This window comes from Pteropus alecto, unplaced genomic scaffold (genome assembly GCF_000325575.1).
Source record: "Pteropus alecto unplaced genomic scaffold, ASM32557v1 scaffold41, whole genome shotgun sequence".
In the NCBI taxonomy this organism is placed as follows: Eukaryota; Metazoa; Chordata; class Mammalia; order Chiroptera; family Pteropodidae; genus Pteropus; species Pteropus alecto.
In genome coordinates, this window is record NW_006430464.1 from 1,739,945 (window position 1) to 1,757,943 (window position 17,999).

General features: G+C 56.1%; 1 protein-coding gene across 13 annotated transcripts in view; it reads right to left on the bottom strand.

Annotated features, from left to right (window-relative positions):
• Nucleotides 1-17,999, bottom strand: part of PPFIA3 (PTPRF interacting protein alpha 3) — a 25,219-nt gene that overhangs the window by 5,454 nt on the left and 1,766 nt on the right. For 3 of the 13 annotated variants that reach the window (XM_025048463.1, XM_025048459.1, XM_025048461.1), the window contains exons 1-28: nucleotides 15,169-17,972; nucleotides 14,845-14,946; nucleotides 14,297-14,461; nucleotides 13,902-13,976; nucleotides 13,325-13,399; nucleotides 12,794-13,015; nucleotides 11,679-11,825; nucleotides 11,448-11,582; nucleotides 10,945-11,028; nucleotides 10,668-10,799; nucleotides 10,149-10,211; nucleotides 9,896-9,975; nucleotides 9,477-9,621; nucleotides 9,253-9,264; nucleotides 8,726-8,919; nucleotides 7,519-7,741; nucleotides 6,697-6,860; nucleotides 6,441-6,568; nucleotides 5,697-5,790; nucleotides 5,433-5,514; nucleotides 4,611-4,811; nucleotides 3,316-3,378; nucleotides 3,130-3,156; nucleotides 1,872-2,047; nucleotides 1,354-1,451; nucleotides 953-1,128; nucleotides 796-864; nucleotides 399-570 (exon numbers count right to left, since the gene is read on the bottom strand). In XM_025048463.1, coding sequence (XP_024904231.1) covers nucleotides 399-570; nucleotides 796-864; nucleotides 953-1,128; nucleotides 1,354-1,451; nucleotides 1,872-2,047; nucleotides 3,130-3,156; nucleotides 3,316-3,378; nucleotides 4,611-4,811; nucleotides 5,433-5,514; nucleotides 5,697-5,790; nucleotides 6,441-6,568; nucleotides 6,697-6,860; nucleotides 7,519-7,741; nucleotides 8,726-8,919; nucleotides 9,253-9,264; nucleotides 9,477-9,621; nucleotides 9,896-9,975; nucleotides 10,149-10,211; nucleotides 10,668-10,799; nucleotides 10,945-11,028; nucleotides 11,448-11,582; nucleotides 11,679-11,825; nucleotides 12,794-13,015; nucleotides 13,325-13,399; nucleotides 13,902-13,976; nucleotides 14,297-14,461; nucleotides 14,845-14,946; nucleotides 15,169-15,546 — 3,682 coding nt within the window. In that variant the 5' untranslated portion in view covers nucleotides 15,547-17,972. Of the gene's footprint in view, nucleotides 1-348; nucleotides 571-795; nucleotides 865-952; nucleotides 1,129-1,353; nucleotides 1,452-1,871; nucleotides 2,048-3,129; nucleotides 3,157-3,315; nucleotides 3,379-4,610; nucleotides 4,812-5,432; nucleotides 5,515-5,696; nucleotides 5,791-6,440; nucleotides 6,569-6,696; nucleotides 6,861-7,518; nucleotides 7,742-8,725; nucleotides 8,920-9,252; nucleotides 9,265-9,476; nucleotides 9,622-9,895; nucleotides 9,976-10,148; nucleotides 10,212-10,667; nucleotides 10,800-10,944; nucleotides 11,029-11,447; nucleotides 11,583-11,678; nucleotides 11,826-12,793; nucleotides 13,016-13,324; nucleotides 13,400-13,901; nucleotides 13,977-14,296; nucleotides 14,462-14,844; nucleotides 14,947-15,168; nucleotides 17,974-17,999 lie in introns of those variants that run through there. The other 10 variants (XM_025048457.1, XM_015592148.2, XM_025048451.1 and 7 more) reach the window with 9 other exon arrangements.

The following is a 17,999-nucleotide window of genomic DNA, read 5'->3' on the forward strand; positions in this document are numbered from 1 at the left end:
CTCACGCACGCACACGCACTCCCAGTCCTCTCCGGCGTTTCTCCGATCCTCAACTCCTAGCGCCCTTCCTTGGATTCCCCCTTCCGAGACGAGAACAACAGGCTGATTCCGCGCCCGTTTCCTTCGCGTTCCCGCAGTCTTGGATTCATCCAAGGTGCCCCCATTGACGCTGGACGAGTTCATTTCCCACCCCGGAAAGGGGGCGCGGGATGAATCCATTCCGCACCCGAAGGAAAAGAGTTGGCATATTGGAGCGGCCCATTTGTCGTGGGTGGGGGAGATTAAACTAGGCCATTTCAGAGCCTGGAGAGGGAGGTTTCTGGAATGTCGAGTTGGTCCTTTTCCCACCTTGAGGAAGGGGAAGCGGGGAAGGGCTGCCGCTTTGGGGACCCGCCCACCTTCCGGCTGCAGCTTGCGAAGAGGGAGCCCCGGCGAGCCCAAGGCCCCTGCTGCGGCTGAACGAAAGTTGGGGGGCAACATCTCAGCTGAGTCGGGGGTTACGCCTCGGAGGTCCTTCTCTCGGAACATCTTCCGCCAGGATGGGGAGCGGCTGAAGGACTTGGCGCTGTCCTAGGTACATGGGCCGGGCAGCTAGTGAGGGACTAGGGTCCGGTTTTGATTCCAACCCTTTCTTTGACTCCACCCTTCTCCGTATTTCGTCTTTCTTTAACCCCGCCCCTACCCCGGCCCCGCCTCCAACCACGACTCTGGGCAAAGTCAAGCCCCACCCCCTCAGCTCCGACCCCAGAGGTGCAACAGATGCGCAGCCTCCGGAGCTGCTGCTGCGGCGCCCACCTCGTCCAGCCGCCTGTCTGTGCCCAAGGAGATGAGGTTACTGAATTCCTTTTCCAGGAGCTGCCGGGCCTGGGGAGGAGAGGTGAGAGAGAGGTTGCCGCGAGCAGGCTGCGAGGCGGGGAGGCCCGGAATGCCCCCCGGCTGAGCGGCAGCTCACCTGCGCATTCTGCGTCGGGATCTGCAGAAGCAAGGCCAGGTCGGAGTAGTCGAAGGTCTCGTCCAGGGCGAGCAGCGCCCCGTGCACCCCGCTCTCCGTGAGGTTCGTGGCGAATTCCTTCAGGCCCAGCCCAGACACCCAACCCATGACCCGCTCATTGGACCACACCATCACGTCTGGGGACGAAAGGGAGCCTAAGCTGCAGGCCCATCCAATTTGGCCCATGCCTCCACCCCCATTTCCTCTTTCTTAGACACGCCCCCTATGCCTGCTCCACCCCGGAGTTTATGGCAGCACTCTCCTACCCTGGCCTCCCTCTCCTCCCCTAATTACCTGTTCTCCAGCCCTGCCCTAAACCCCTCCACCTGGCTCCCAGGTGGGACTCACGCTCCTCTACTCACCTCGGATCTGGGTCTGACTTTCCTCCCGCCTCCGCTCCAGGTCTTTCCGGTCGTAGTTGAGCCGTTTCAGGCACATGATCCCATAATGCAGACTCACCCTGAGCAGCAGGGGAAGTCGAGTCACAGAGGAGCCTTCACAACCCCAGTGACTGCCGTTCCTATTGGTCCCGCCCCATGGACCCGTGCTCTCCTGGGAGAGGTGAGAGATTTGTTCCATTCGGGTCACTTCCAGTGACTGCTGACCTTCCCAGGAGTCGGGGCAGGTCAATGGGCAGTTCGTACGGGTTAACTTGGAAGGGGTGTGGAGTCAGCTAGCCAAGCTGTCTCGGGATCTGGACTTTTCCCTAGTGGACCATCTTATTGCTGGAAGGGGTACAGGAGTCAGGATTTCCTGAGAATCCAGGCTAAAGGGCCAAAGACAGTCCAAGGAATTTCCCGTGAGGAGTCCCATTGGCCAAAGACTCTCTAGGGGGTGGGGCTTCCCCTTGGACTGTCCCCATTGGCCAGGCAGCCCCCACCTGTGGAAGCTGTCCACCATCTTGAGTTGGCCCCGGAGTTCCTTCTTGTTAAGATGGTCTAACATGCGGGCGTCCACCAGCGACTCCATGAAGTAGCTGCGGTATTGGGGCAGCCCCAGGCTGGGCAGCCAGTCGTTTCCCACCCACTCGTGGTTCATGTCGCCATATGCCAGGATCTGGGGCCATGGGCAGGTGGGGGAGGGGTCAGCCTTTCTGTCCCATTCCCATGTATGTATGAAAGGGTACAGTCCCACCCACCCAACCCAAGGTTATGCTTTTGCCACCGCATAGCAAGACAATGGCCAATCTCTGCTCAAGACAGTAGACCAATCCAGAATTGTCTCCCACTCCTTCAAAATGAAACAATAGATTTGTCTACTCAAAATGTGGTCCTTGGACCCGCGGCTTCACCATCACCCATGGATTTGGTGTAATTGCAGAATCTCAGACCCCATCCCTGGCTAATGAATCAGAATCTGCATTCTCACAAGATCCTAGGATGACTCAAACTGTACGTTAAAGTTTATGAAGTACTAATCTAGCGTTGTCCCAACTCGGAACAGATCAGTTCAACATCACTACTCCCCCAAGTGAGGACGACGGATTCTTCCAGCATAGCTCTCCCCACAGCAAAGGATAATGGACCCGTCCATCACTCTTGTACTGTCCGGAAAATACTAGTCTAATCCTGCATCTGGCCCAGGACAATATTCTAGATCAGTCCAAAGTCTCACACTGCCGTTAGCATAAGGAAACAATCCATAGCGGCCCCCCACCCCGCCCCCGACTAGAAGCAAAGACCCCAGTCCAACACAGTTCTTCCATCTGAGGTTAAGTTCATGCCTCTCCCTCTTGAGGACGTGTAGCTCCTCCTCCCCAACTTCTCGGCCTGATGTGCCGCTCCCTCCCCAAGAGCTCTCGCCTTTGCTGGGCAAGCTGGAACAGTTCCGCTTCCCCCTCAGTCAGAGGGAAAACGGGTGCTAAGCATGGCCCTCTGGTTATAGCAGCCCCTGGGGCGCCCGCAACCCTCGATAATGAGATGGCCCGTGAGCCACGCTAACAATAGAACCACCGCGCTCCTACGCCGACCCCCACCAAGCTACAGTGAGACAGTCCAGAGCGGAGCTCCGCGCAGCGCCCCCCCGCGGCGACGAGGGAATGCTCGGGCAAGGGTAAGGGCGGGGCTCAGAGAAGGAGGGGAGTCCATGCAGCGTGCACAGCCTGTTCATGCGCCCACACACCGCCCCGCGCCCCCTACCTGCTCCCAGCTGATCTCCTTGGTCTCCTGACCCGTTAGTGGGAAGAGGGGGAGAGAAGGGGTGGGTTACGGGGTAGGCGGAGGGCGGGAGGGACGAACAGACGTACAGACAGCCAGACTCGCCCCCACGCTCCTCCCCAGGGAGAGTTAGTGCCACCCCAAAGACCGCCGGCAGGGGGCACTCACGGGCTTAGTCGTGGCCGTAAGGGACTCCATCTCCTCATGTGTCATCCACACGTTTCCTGTGGACTGAGGGCCCAGGGGTGTTATGGAGGGTGATAGAGGGCTTCTGGATAGGGAAGGGGGAGGGGTCGTGCTCCTGGAGGCCCAGGCCATGTACATTTATACACATTCTGCTTTCTGGCTCAGAAAGGCCGGTCAGTGCTTGGGCTAGGCAGTGACAGAGAAAAGGAATGATCATTTATGGAGCACCAGCTGTGTACCAGAACATGGGCTTTGGGGTCAAACAAATTCAAGTGTGACTTGGGGCCCTGTGCCAATGACGTCAGACGTACAGAGTGTGGATTCAGAGTGAGGTGGCAGAGAGCAATGGGACTAATGTTTGGGGGGAAGGGGACGTGTATTCACATTTATTAAGCACCTCCTCCCACAATCCCAAGAGTCAGGAATCCATTCAAACATTTATGTAGTGCTTCCTGGGTGCCAGATCTGGAATATGCAAGGGAAAATTTGAGGGTAAACTGAACAGAAGCTGAAATTAGCAATAACGTTCATGTTCTTAGGTATGATAAGGGCGTGGTGGCTACGTATGAGAATGTTCTCATTTTTAGAAGATGCCTACTGAAGTAATTTTTCAGACTAACTTGTTATGATGTCCACAAACTATATTCAGGCGCTTCAGGTACACACCAACAAACACGCCCACATAAATAGCAAGTATGGCAAAGGGTTATGATTGCTGATTTAGGCATGGTACACATAATTTTCTGTATGGAACGAATGGATTAAATATTAGAAGGCATTAAACGCTACGGGGGAAAATTAGGCATTAATGAGCTGGGGTGATGGGCCATGACTAGTTTAGCTGTTGAGTTAGGGAGGCTTCTTGGAAGTGGTGACATCTGAGCTGAGACCTCAAGGATAGGGAGCCGTTCTTGGGGGGAGAAGTGGGGAGGGGTGCTCCAGGCAAGAAACAGAAGGTACGAAGGAGCAGAGCTGTCAGGGAAGGAGGGGTACAAGGACCCCTCTTCAAGAGACTTGCAAGGAACCACATGAATTTGGTTTTTTCTTCGGGTGCGATCCTCCTGGGCGCTGTGTGTAAAGCATACTGAGGGGTCGGGGGGACAGGGGAGGCAGAGAGACCTGAGGGGAGAGCCCCCCAGAGATAATCCTGGTGACATATAGGGAGTAGGTCTACGGATCCGGTCTGCTGGAGTAAGCAGGCCCAGGATTGGTTAGTCTGGGGACACGGGGCGGGGCCTTGAGACAGCACTGGCTGGGATTGGCCATTGGACACTCACCGTGCGGGAGGAGGCGGGAGCCGAAGGTGACGTGAGTGAGACCATCTCCTGGATGGCGAGGCGCAGCTTGAGCCGGTGCAGTGGGTTGCTGATGCCGATCTCACGCTGGATCTCCGTGTCCGACAAGTTGGCCATGATGGCACCACTCTTGACATTGGCCCGGCAGGCGGCCACATACCACGCAGGCATGCCGACCCACAGCTGGACAAGGAAGGGAGGGGAGAAGGAGACACAGAGGCAGAGGAGAGACCCGAGGGACGGGACAGAGACAGAAAGAAAGGGAGAGACGGAGACAGAGCGATGGGCAAAGAAAGTCAAGTCGGGGAGAAACGGAAAGACATAGGAAGTTCGCAGTGAGAAGAAACAGACAAGGCAAGTCAAAGAGACAGTCACAGGGAGACAGAGGAGGAGAGTCAGAGAAAGGAGAGGCAGAGTCAAAAGGGATAGAGAGAGACAGATAAGCACAGAGATGAGAGACAGACGTGGGAGAGAGACATGGGGAGACCCAGAGACACAGGAAGAAATATGGGGAATGACAAAGCACAGAGATGGGGAGACGGGCAAAAAAAATACAGACGAAGAATCCCAGAGAGAGAAAGACATGGGGAGAGACAGAGAGACGACAGGAGACCAGGACCGGAGGGCACGGCCATGGCGCAGGGGTGGAGGGACAGGGAGAAAGAACAGGAAGATCAACAGCCTTGCCAGGGCCTCACCCCCACTTCCCCACCCCCACAACTGGGCTAGAAGGATGCTGCTGGGTGGACCCAGCCAGCCTTAATGGGGTTGTCACAGGGTTTGGGCATCTCTGGGCCCCGGTACCTCCAGCCAGGAGACCACGGTGGGGCCATCCCAGGCGGCAAAGGGCAGGCCCTGGCGGCAGGCCTCCTCCAGAAGTTCATGCCTGGGAAGAGGGGCCAGGGCAGGAGCTCAGGGGTAGACACCCAGCACCCCTGGATGGCCCCCTTCACCACAACCCCCTCCCAAAAGCACTTTTTATGAATGTAGAAAACGCGGCAGAAGGTTAAAAAAAAAAGCAAGCGAATCTCTGTAAGTCCTCCCCCCGCTCCCCACCCGCACACTCACTTCCTCTTGTTCCTTCGGTCCTTGTCTCCCGGGCCTGTCAGCTTGGCTAGCCCCAGAGGGTCAGTGGCCAACGTCTCATCGGAGGGTGTTCCAGCTAGAGGCAGAGAGGGGCAAAAATTTGGAGAGTCTCAAGGAGGAGGCAGAATCTTTCATTCCGGGAGAGGTGACGAGGATGCCAGGAAAGCGGAGGCCCCAAGGGAGTAGTAAATGAGGCCACGAAGAGGGAGCGAGAAAGCCAGACACGGACCAATGTCACCTCCCAGGCGGTAACCTGGAGACATCCCCAAAACAGGGCTGGTAAGTGTTTAACAGCTGGCTCCCTGGGGACGGGGGAAATAGTCCCTGATTCGTAGCATCTGCCAATTTCCGTGCTGTAAATAATCCTACCACGCTAATTTCAAGCTACCATTGTGATGTCAAGTAGTTCACAAAACTCCTGAAAATGTAGCTATTGGCTCTCATGAGGCCGTACAAACTGGATCCAACACCCAGATGCCTACCTTTAGGATTCTCCTTCCTCTTTTTCTATTAAAATAAAAAAAGGTAAATGAAATAAATTCATGTATCCCTCCGGTCACGCGAACATGCCTCAGGGGGGCCCTTTCCTTGTCCCTCCTCCTTCCCTCTTCCTCTGCCGAGTCCTGTCCCTTCATATTCTAAATGGATTACCAAATGAATGAAGACGTGAATGAATGTCAAGTGAATATATAACGAAAAAGGAAGCGTTGGGATCAGGGTACTCACCCAGGGAAGAGCTGTCGCGACCAGGGGGTCCCATTCGCCCCTTCTCTTTCTTGCCAAAGAGACGGCCTATGGATGACTTGATGCTCTTCTTTTTGGGGGCTTTGTGCAGGGAATCTGGGGTACCCTCACTGAGTGAGAAAGACAGAGTGAGAGCAGACCCCATCTGGGATGCCTCCTCTCATCCCAAGTCCTTGTCCAGGCCCATCTCAGCCTCCCAAGCAAGCTCGTCCCTGTCCGATTCTTTGTCTCTACCGACCTTCCCCGTGGGGGTCCCCCATCTTCCAGGGATCCCGCCTGCAGTGCCAAAGCTTGGGTCATTCTCTCAAGTCGGGCAGAGCGGGGCGTGGGAGGTGGGGTGTCTCCTGGGATGGCTGGCCCCTCTCCTCGTGGAGCCCCAGGTTCCTCCTTGGGGACATGATTCTGGGAACAGAGAGGCAGAGAGGCTGGATTGAGTTGGAGGAGTCACGGTGCGGGCTCCTCATTCGTTGGGATGTCTACTAGGGAGGGGCTGAGATGCCCGTAGTTTGGGGCACCATTTCTGAACGTAGCCTATATCGAGTGGGGGTGAACCGCAGAAAAATAAAGCCGATGAGCAGAGTCCCACTGGAGGATGACAATCCCGTATTTATAGTATCTTATCCTATGGTGTCAGGAGTGGGATTTGCACAGTCTCAGGTAAAGCTGATAGGTTACAGGTTCTGGAAGCAGGAAAGCTTGGCTTTAAGGCAACAAAATAGGGCTGATATCTCTTCTGCCTCTCTCAAAAGTCAATTCTGAGGATCTAACGGTAGTTCTCAAATATATGTTTAGTCATAGAAACATTAAAAAAAAAAATCCTATGTAGAAACATAGCGCATAAAACAGGCAAAAGTAGACCAGATCTAACTAAAGTACACATCAGGGTTCAGAAACCCAGTGGCTCAGCCTTCCCTTTGCCCTTTGAGTTGGAACGGTTAGGGAAAGCGAAAGTTGCTTTTGAGAAACACTGGTGTCTGCAGTTTTCATTGCATGTGTTGGGGAGCCCGGTGTCTGACCTCGTACCCACCCCACCGAGCTGGGGAAACTTCAGAACACTCACAGCTTTGTCGGTGCCCTCGCGGGCAGGGCTAGGGGGTGCCAGACGGGGTGTTGAGTGGCCGGAACTGGGAGGGGAAGGGCTGGCAAGGGTAGAGGTGGTGAGGGAGGGGGGTAGTGAGCAGCTACTGCGGTAGCGGCCCAGCGAGTCCAGGCCGGAGCCCGACACCCGGCTCTCCAGCTCTTCTGCCCTTTGTTCCGTTGTCTCCTTCTCCTCTTGGATGAGCCTGAGGAGGGAAAGTGGGGAGACTGAGTGAGAAGAATGGGGCAGACAAACGGGAGGAGTCCGGAGAGCCCAACGGGCCAGAAAGCAAAATAATTCCAGGGAAGGCATAACGAGGTTCAAGGGCCCTGGTGGATTCCCGATGGCTCACGGGTTCAAGGGGAGTTAAAGGTCTTGATAAGCTCAGGAGGTCGTGGAGGGATTAGAGAGGATGCTCAAGGTCTGCGTCAGGGTGAAAACTTAGTGGTTCTGGAAAATCGTAAAGGGATTACTATGGGCAAGAGGTCAAGTTCCAAGGAGGATGGCAAGCACACGGTCCCGATAAGATCAAGACGAGATCGGGGGCTCTGAGGTCAGCCTAGGGTCCGGGAAAGCTCTTGGAGTCATCTCATATGTGAGAGCCGATGCCTCAAGTCAGAACAACTTTGAATGGAAGGTGATGCTCACGTCGGTATGTTTGTTGGGACCAAGGAGAACCGGTTATGAGGAAATTGCTAAATAGTCTCTGGGGAATCGGGGTGGACTTTACTTGATGGGAGAAGTCTTAATAAACTGAAGATTCTTGATATTAGTTAGAAATTCTTGGTGTAGAGAGTTGCAGTTCTTGATGTGTTGGGGTAAGATTCTTGGTGTTTGGGGATGGGAAGCTTGTATTGCGCTGAGATTCTTGGGGTACTGGGAATCCGTGGATACTGGTGAGTGAAGCCATGAAATCCATGGTATACCGGAGGGTTCCTGATGTACTGGATTGAGAATTTGGGTATTTCGGGGTACAGTCTTTGCCGTCTTGGGAAATCGTGAGTACTGACTGGGGGATGAATGTATATATTTACATAGGAGACTTCTGGGTATATCTTTGGGGACTCCTGGATACTGGAGGGGTGTTGGGTTGGGACAATTCCTTGAGGATGGTGGGAGAGAACATGGACTCTGGCCTTCAGATCAGACTCCAGGGCCAGCGGCAGAGCAGGACTGGGCCAGCACTCACTTGATCTCCTTGTTGATGGCTTCTAGCTGCTCCTGAAGCATGATGGCCAGTGTCTGTACGTCCGCCTGCCCACTGGGGGACAGCAGCTCAGCCCCAAACATCCCCTCTGCCTCCTCCTCATCTGAGCCATCCAGTTCCCCAGGAAACGGGGGTGGCATGGACCCCGCAGGGGCAGATCGCTCCCACTCCTGTCTCTGTGTGGAGACAGAGGGACACCAGGTAGACGGGGGTCAAGGCAGGCGCTGGGTCTTCCTTCAGCTCTCCTGACCTCGTCCGCCCTCCGTGATCCTGCCCACATCGCCCAGCACCGACTGCCCTCACCGCGTGATCCAGCCCCCACACTTTTTCCAGCCCCATTATCTCTCTCGACGGGTCCGTTTTCTTGACCACCCCCCACCGATGACTCCACTTCCTTCCCTGACTTCACCGTTTCCTGTGAAGCTCTGCCCACTTCCTGTCTTCACGTCACCCATTCTAGACTTCCATACCCTGCCCATCATTCCAGACCCCATCATCCCTCTCCCTACCCCATCATCCCTCTACAGTCCTCACCAGGCAGCAGAATTTCCACATGAAGAGACAGCCAGGCAGTGGGGGTGATGGGGTTGGGGGAGAAGGAGAGAAGACAGTGTGGGTCCAGGAGACTCTGCTTCTCCGCCCAACCCCGTCCAGAGCTCCGCATACTAGACCCATTTCCCACCATTGCCCTCCCAGGCCTTGCTCTGCCCGTGCCCCAGAAGTGGCTGCTGACCTTAGAGGGCTCATCCTTGACTCCTGACCAGCGGCTCCTCTTGCCTGCCCGGCCGCTGCCAGCCCCATAGGGGTCCAGGTGGGCACCAGAAGGTAAGGTAGGTGCCTGGGAGTAACGGAGCTCCAGGGCACTGCCAGGGAGAGACCTGTGGGCATGGGAAGGGCACTCAGAGGCCAAGGGGCCAGGAAAAGGAAACAGAGGTAAAGGACCGCAGGGGAGGGCCAGGGTCTGGGGACTGGGAGAGGGACCTGAAGTCAAAGGTCAGGCAAAAGGGTCTGGGGTGAAAGGTCAAAAATCAGGGATGAGTGGAAGAAGTCTCAGGAGGACAGGAAGTGGGGCGGAGGAGACCAAGGGTTCAGAAAGGATGAGCTTGGCCAGGGTGGTCCATGAGCAGAGGTGGAGCAGGAAGGTATCATCACCTGGAGTAGGAGGATGGTGGCCTCCCCCGCAGCTGGTCAATCTCCATCTGCATTCGCTCCATCTCTGCCAAGAGCTGCTCCTGCGGGGAGCAAATGGGGGCTGTCAGGTCGGAATGTGCCCCGCGGAGCGCTCCGGGGGCCCGGCCGATTCCACCGCCAGGCTCCAGGCTCGCCCGCTCCACCCCTCCAGGCCACGCCTCCGGTCCACCCCTCCAGTCCACCCCTCCGGTCACCCCTCTGGGCCCCTTCCTACTTTGTTCAGCAGCAGCTCGTCCTGAAGCTTCTTCATATTGGCAATCTCCTCACTCAGGGAGTTCTGTGGGGGACAGGGGTGCAGTGAGGGGGCAGACCCTGAGGAAGACATGCTCTGGGGGCCTGAGAGGACCCCAGGGGGAATGAGGTGGGCAAGAACTGAGAGGTGGAGGGTGTTTAGGGTGTTGGCTAAAGATGCAGCGGGGGAGGAGAGTCCCTGGGAGCCTCTGAATTCCGCGTCCTGTGTGATCAGAGGATTCAGTTGGAGGGTCCACAAGGTTAGAGGCTTGGGGAAAAGCCAAAAACTCAGGGTATGGGTGCCCCAGAATTTAGCTCTTGGGGTGTTTAGACTAGGTCAAAGAGTGGTCCCGCAATAGAGCAGAGAAGTCTGTCAAATTCGGGATGCCCAGGTTTGAGATCTCAGATAAAGAGGGATCTGGGGTAGAGATCTGAGGCCGCGGGGTTCCGGCGACAGGCGGTCCAAGATGCCGGGTTATGGGAGTCCTGGGTTGAGACGCACCTTCTCCTCCAGCGCCCCCATGCGCTCCTTGAGGTGAAGCTGTAACCTCTCATTGGATTCGCTCAACAGTTTGTCCACTGTTTCAGACAACCGCTTATTGTGGTCATCGTTCATCTTCTCCCGCTGCCGGGCCTGCCCAAAGGTGAGAGGGTGCTAAAGCCGGCCTGGCCCAGAGCACCGCCCCTGTCCTAAGCTCCGCCCCCAGACCAGCCCCCTCGCCCAAGCCCCTCCTCCAGCCCGAAAGCCCCGCCCTTACTGCCGTCATCTGTCCCCTCACCCGCTGTAGCTCCTGGTTCTTCTCCTCCAACTGGGCCTCCAGCTGCCGAAGCCGCTCCTCAAAATTCCCATGACGTTCCTCAGCCTAGGGGACGGAACCCATGACATCTGTCATTGCCCCACTAGGACCCAGTCAGGCTCCAGTCCTGCCTCTGCCGAGACTGGGCACCAGACCCGGACCCTAAGGCTCCAGGCTCCTCCACCGCAGGACTCCAGGCCCAACACGTGCGATTCAGGCCCTGCCCCCACCTACAGGCCCCGTTTCTTTCTTAGCTCACGTTCCAGGCCACCCCACCTTTCAGTCCGCACTAGAGAATGTCTCCACCCCGAAACCTCCAGGTTCTGCTCCCATTCCAAGTCTCATCCCTTGCCCCATCTTTTTACCCAGAATCCACGATGCCGGTCTCCTATCCACCTTCCCCTCCCAGTCCCACCACCAGACTTGAGTCCTCCAGGCCCTGTCCCCTCCCCCTGCTGCCATTACCACCCCAGGCCTCCCGTCACCTTATTGAGCGCTGCCACTCGCTGGGCCAGCTGCGCCTCGATCTCGGGCAAGGTCTCCGCCTTCTGCAGGGTCTGCTGCAGCTTCTGCTTGGCGTCGTCCAGCCACTCCGCCAGCTGACGACTCTTCTCTTCACTCTAGGAGAGGACAGAGACGCGGGGAAGGGAGGAGCTAGGTCACACGAGCCACGACCTCGCCCCCATCGCCCCTCTCTGGCCGCGCACCCCCCCCACCTGCCGGTACAGCGACTCCTTGCTGGCCAACTCGTTCTCCAGTTTGTCGTTGGCGTCGTGCAGAGACGTGGCCTCGCGCTGGGCACTCAGATAGCGCTTCTCCAGCGTCGTGATCCGTTCCTCCATATCCTCCCGCTGAGCCAGCGCCTGCAGAGGTGGCAAAGGGCCGCGTGCGCTTCGGCTTCTGGAAGGCCCGGGGGTAGCCTAGGCTTAGAACCCCCACCAGGCACCCCAGGGAATCCTGGGAAATGAAGTCCCCTGCCATACCGGGCATCAGAATAGTGGAACTGCACCTGCCAAGAGCTCCCGGGTATAGCCAATGTTAGGTCCCCTGCTGCCTAAGAATGAATATGGTGGTAGCTTCTAGGGCAGAACTGGCTTAGACCCCTCCTGTATGAATGACCTAAGGCCCACAGGATGGGAAGTCTCCACACTCCTTAAACCACTCGCCTCAAAAATCCAGGCCTGAGATTTTTTTTCAGCAACTTCTGGCCCAGGCTTAAAATTATAGAGCAAGTGCCCTAGGGTCTCATGGGAAACAAAGGTCCCTTCCATTTGGGAGGCAACATCTCCCAAGATGTCCCAGGGTAGCATAGGCTTAGAACCCAAGAGAAGGTGCTCGTGGGAGATGGACCCTGCCTGGGAGCCCCCTTGGGGGTGGATCGCATTTCCCAACGGGCCCCAGGCTTAAAACGGCCCTAGTGCATGACGCTCACTCTTCTTTCTCATCCAGGACCTTCAAGAATTCATGCCCTACACTTCCCAGCAGTCTCTGGGACATGGGAGTTAGGATCAAGGAGCCTAAGCCAAGATGGGATGAAATGCGGACAAAGCATTCAGTTTAGAGGCACGAGAGAATTTCCCAATGATAACAAAACTGTGACTAGTTACTGAGCACCTACCATATATGTGCTACTTGCCAACCCTCTGACAAAGGGCAAAAGCCCTATTTTACAGGTGAGGAAACGGGCTCAGGGTGGAGGAGAATCTACATAGCTTGTGGGCTGAATCCAGGTTCCACTATTCATGAGCTCTGCGACTTTGGGCAAAGGGGGACAGGGAGGGTTAGGGGAAGGGAGGGACAGAGGGCAGCCCACCAGGGGCTCCGGCCTCACCTCCTTGAGGTCGCGCTGGAGCTTGGCGTTAGCTTCCTCGGCCTTACCCAGCTCGCGGTGGGCGGTGCCCAGCTCCTCCTCCAGCTGGCTCATCTGGCGGCACAACACCGCCAGGCGGTCCCGCAGCTGGCACACCTCCGCACGCTGCCGCTCCAGGGCCTCCTCCAGCTCTGCCGTGCGTCGGCTAGAGTCCCCGCCAGGACCCAGGCCATTGGCAAGGGTCTGGAGTGGAGACAGTGAGGGAGGAAGGGACAGACCCCGGAGTGGGTATGGAGAGAATGCGAGGAGAAAGCCAGTGGGGGTGGAGAGTGAATCACAGATCGGTTCGGGTCATGGAGGTCGCAGAGGTTAGCTAAGTGACCTGAATCAAAGGTCAAAGGCCAGTAAGGGTCTTAGGAGATCAGACGTCCTAGGATCGGTGAGGATCATATCAAATGTTAAAAGGACCATCACAAAGTCAGAGGGCTGAGGGAGGTCATGAGGATGGGGACCAATGAAGAGCATGGGGAGCGAAGGACTTCTACCTCTTACCTGCCCGTCCCCTTCCTTGCCAGGCTCCTCCAGCCCAGACCGGCGTCTAGACAGCTGCTCTCGAAGGCTCAGAGTCTAGGAATGGGAAAGGGAGATCAGGGCAAATGGAAGATTAGTTCTACTTCCCCCTGGCACAAACTCTCTAAGGAGAGCTCATCGGTGACTCCAATCCGGTTGGGGCCACGCCCACCCCACAGTCTATCCTGAGACCTTGTGATCTCATATCTCTCCTTAGCTGCCCAGCAGGGCGGGAGTCCAGCCTTCTCTTGTGCTCAGCCTCCTGGCGGAGGTGTCCTCTTTAGCCCTGACTTTGCCCATTCAACCATTCCCTTGGGAGCGGGTTCTTTCTGTTTGTCCCAGCCGCTGTTTCTCACCTTAGACTCACCTTCACTGGGCGGTTCTCCTCTTAGCCCTGCCCAGTGAGTTCCTCCTTAGGAACCCCACTGGCTCTCTCCACAGTCCAACCCCACCGGACCTCGACTCTAGTACTGCCCACAACAGATTCTGGAACCCAGAATCAGCTTGCCCTCTTGGGAGCTCCTTAGCCCCTCCCTCCCCTTCGTGGCCATGCCCCCACCTCCTGGTTGCTCAGCTCCAGCTCCTCCTCTAGCGCTGCCACCCGCTCCAGCGCCATCCGCAGTCGCTCCCGGACCTAGGGATGGGGCAGGACAGAAACGAGATGGAGATCAGATCCAATCTAGGACAGGTGACCATGATGCACTTCACCCCGGAATGGGCCTGACAGGGCAACGGTTAGAATTCCTCTATCTATAATGGATGTGCAACCCAAACCAGTTACCAAAGCTGCCCCGCCCTTTTTCCATCATCGACCAGTTAGATCCCGGTCTGCATAGCCCGTCTCAGTCAGTCGCAGTCAACCTTCTTCCCACTTAGGACATCGCCAACCAATCACAGTCAGAATCTCCTCAGTCCCAGACAGCCCCAGCCACCCAGGCTCTTCCATTCCCATACCTTCTCATCCAGGGCCTTGTGGTGCTCGAAAAGGGATTTTAGAGCCTTGAGCACCTCCACCTCGGAAGAGACCCCGCCGGGAGACTGGGCCTGGCGCTTCACCACGGTCATGCGCAGTGACCTCTCGTGCCTGGACACCAGGCACTCCAGGTGTTCCAAGAGAAGCTACAGAGACAAGGCACCGGGCCAAAGAAAAGAGGCAAGGGAAGAGAGGCAGGGAAGAGGAAAAACGTGGTTCAGATAGATGGGGTGCACGGACACATGGACAAGAGGCGGCGCCAAGCAAAGGGGTAAGGGAACGAGATAGGTCCGGAAAAGAGAAAAGGATGTTAGCAGTAGGGTCGGGGTCAAGAAAGGAGCGATACAGGAATAGAGACCATTATGGAGACAGGGGAGAGGACATGAAGGAAGTATAGGACCAGAGGAGATCGGCCAGGAAGTGAGAGCAGAGAGAAGACAGAAAGGTGAGAAAGGACTAAAGATGGGTCAGGCTGCAACACCTGAGGCCCCGCCCACTCCATTTAGGCCCCGGCCCCAGCACCCCTTACCCTCGTGTTGTTCCGCTCCGCCTTCAGCTCTGCAATCTCTTCCTCCCGCTCCAGCAGCTGCTCCCGACATAAGTTCAGCTCCTTCGTCAGAGCCGCAAACTCCTGTCCAGATGTGGGCAAGATCGGGACAATCGGAAGGGCTGCTTGAAGGCCCCGCCCTCCCGGCTAAGCCCTGCCCCTTCCAGCGGCTCAGGCCCCGCCCATCACCCGCGAAGCCGGCTTCCCTGACTCCGCCCTTCCATGCACCGAGCCCCGCCCCCCACGCCCCACGCCTTCTGGTCGAGGCCCCGCCTCCCGCAGGCCCCACCCCGGCCCCGCCCAGACCTGGGGCAGGGCGATGCTGAGCTGGCGCTGCAGCGAGTCCTTCTCGTGGCCCAGCTCGCGCAGCCGCAGCTGCGCCGTAGCCAGCCCGTCCTGCGCCTCGCGCAGCGTCTCCAGCAGGCGCTCGCGCTCCGTGAGCATCGTGACCATGAGGCGCTCCAGCTCGCCGCCCGCCTCGTCCGGGCCCAGCGCCGAGCCCCGCCGGCCATCCTCGCTGATGGTGGGCATCACCTCGCACATCATGGCGGCGGTGCTGGCCTGCAGGTGCGGGGAGGGGCCAGGGAGCAGAGACCGGCCTCGTGAAGACACAGGCAGAGAAAATGAGGCACAGCGGGCCACTCTGATACTACATAGAGGAAACTGGTCGGACCACCCAGGCATTGCACAGAAGAAACTGAGGCCTGTCCATTCTGATCATAGCACAGGATAAACTAAAACTCTGCCCTCAGGACACCGGGCCTGGCTACCTGCGTGAGAGTATTTGGGGAAACCGAGGTCAGACTCTGTCAGGCCCTGGCGGCAAATCTAGGCCTAGCCTAGTCCGAGAACCGAAGTTGGTGACCCAGGCATTGACTCAGTGACTGGAAAAATCAGTCTCTATCTGTTTTGGCCCTGCTGAGGATCCCCCTCAACCCACTGCCTCAGTGAGACAACTGAGCCCCAGCAGAGGACCATGCCTGCAGAGGGACACGGGACTGGGGTCACGGAATTAGGCCACTGATATGTGGCTGCCTGCTATCCAGCTCCTCCCTCCTTCCATTTCTCATCTGGACCTCTGCTCCAGACTTGGTGGGGGATGGGGGAAAGCATGGTGGGCATCCAGCGTGATAGCCATCTCCTATGACCCAGGTGTCCGGGATTCAGCTCCCTCCTTCCTCAGGTCACAGGAGTCTAGGTCCTGGAGGCCCTTCCCTTCCCCGGACTCAGGAGTGTGAGCCTCCAGACCCCTCCTTCTCCATCCCAGAGTCAGACACCACACTCCTTCCTCCCCTGGGGTATGAGTCTGGGCTTTCGACCTCCAACCTTGGACCTTGAAATCCCAGCCTTCAGACCCCACCTCCCCCAGGGCCCAGGAGTCCGGGTACACGAGCTGCGGGCGGAGATGAAGCGAGGTCTCCTGAGCTGCTCCCACGCTCACATCAGGTCAGACAGGCCCAGCTGGCCCAGCAGAAAGCGGGAGGGACTTTCACTCTGTTCCCTCCTTTCCTTCTCTCCCTTCCGGCAGAGGCATAACCGGTTCTGAGAGTAGATAATTCCCAGCCCCACCCAATGCAGACTGTGTCCAAAGCCTGGGACTGGAGCCTTGGACTCCTGTAATCAGAGGAGGGGACTGAGAGCCCTGGGACCTGGAGGGAAGAGGCAGCTGCATCCTTTGGGTCTCTGAGCAGGTGCATCTGGGAATCTAGATACGTGAAACCCAGCGCTCAGAGGCCAGATTTAGGAAAATGTTTGTAAGAGGGCAGACCATCCTTCGGTCCCAAATTAACATGGTAGCTAAAAATGAGAACCTACTCAGGAGATGCAACCCAATATGCTTTAGGGAGGCTGCGCTAGAACTTTAAATTCACTGAGAAACAAACAAAACGTAGCAAGGCTGGGCAAAGATCTAGAAAGTCACTGGCATGTAGACACAGTACAGAGTGCCAAAAGGATATATGCTCCCACATTTACAAGGTGCTTGGGGTAACAGCCGCACACGGGACATATTCTAGAACCCAGGTCTGGAACTTTGAATCAGCCGAGAGCAATCGATAATTTAAAGAGCATCTGGGTGACCCCAGGATTATATTTAGGAATATATCTAATGTAATGCACAACAAGCCTAGTCAGGAGACATAACGTAGAACTCAGAATCTACCAGGGATGTAGGTATGACAGAGTATAGCGAGAGTTGCATTCTTGGTTTCATTATGTGTCTCGATAATGCTAGAACTCAGAATGCAGAAGATGTGCTCTAGAATTCAAAACGTGCCCTGGAGGTGAGGAAAAACCTACAGAGTAGCAAGGAGTTTGCGTGGAACTTAGAAGTGCCTGGGGGAAGATGCAGAAGGATGCATGCTGGGAGTAGAGAATTTACTGGCATAAGGACTGAGCTGGCAAAGGCGAGGAGGGATGTTCTGGAAATGAGGACATTTCTAGGCTGAAGACTCCAGAACAGGAGTGAGCCTAGAGCATGCTTAGAATGCTGAAGTGGCAGATGGAGGAGGAAGCCTGCAATCCACCAGGGGAACAAGTTCTAAACTAACGTCACACTAAGGAAAAGCTGGACAGAGAAAGTGGAAATAGAATCTATAACCTGAGAAAGGAAGATGTAAGGTGGAACACTTCGGTGGGACTCCTCTAGATTTAAGACTGTAGGATTGGATGGAATCCAAAGCAGAAAAGTGCATTCTAGAATTGACAGCATAATTTGGAGAAAGAGCGCATAACTGGAAGACACATATTCTAGACCTTAGAATGCCCCTGGAAAGATAATAAAATCTGGAACGATGCCAAGGATGTGGCTGGAACTTAAAACACACTTAAAATGAACATTTAGCAGAGAATAAGCAAGGACTGGTTTCTAAAAATTTGGAACATGTCTGAGGAGATGGTGGGATCAGAATTTGGCTTGGGGGGATTATCTAAATATCTGAATTTACCTGGGAAAAAATACATGCCTGGAATTTAGCATCTAACCTAGCACTTAAAACACGCCTGCGGTGACAACGGAACAGAGATGTTGACTAGGAGTGTTCCAGGATCCAGAAGTAATCTAGAACGTGGACATTGGGTGGGCACTTTAACTGGAAATGCTGAAGATGATGGATAGGTTCTAGATCATCTAATGAGCC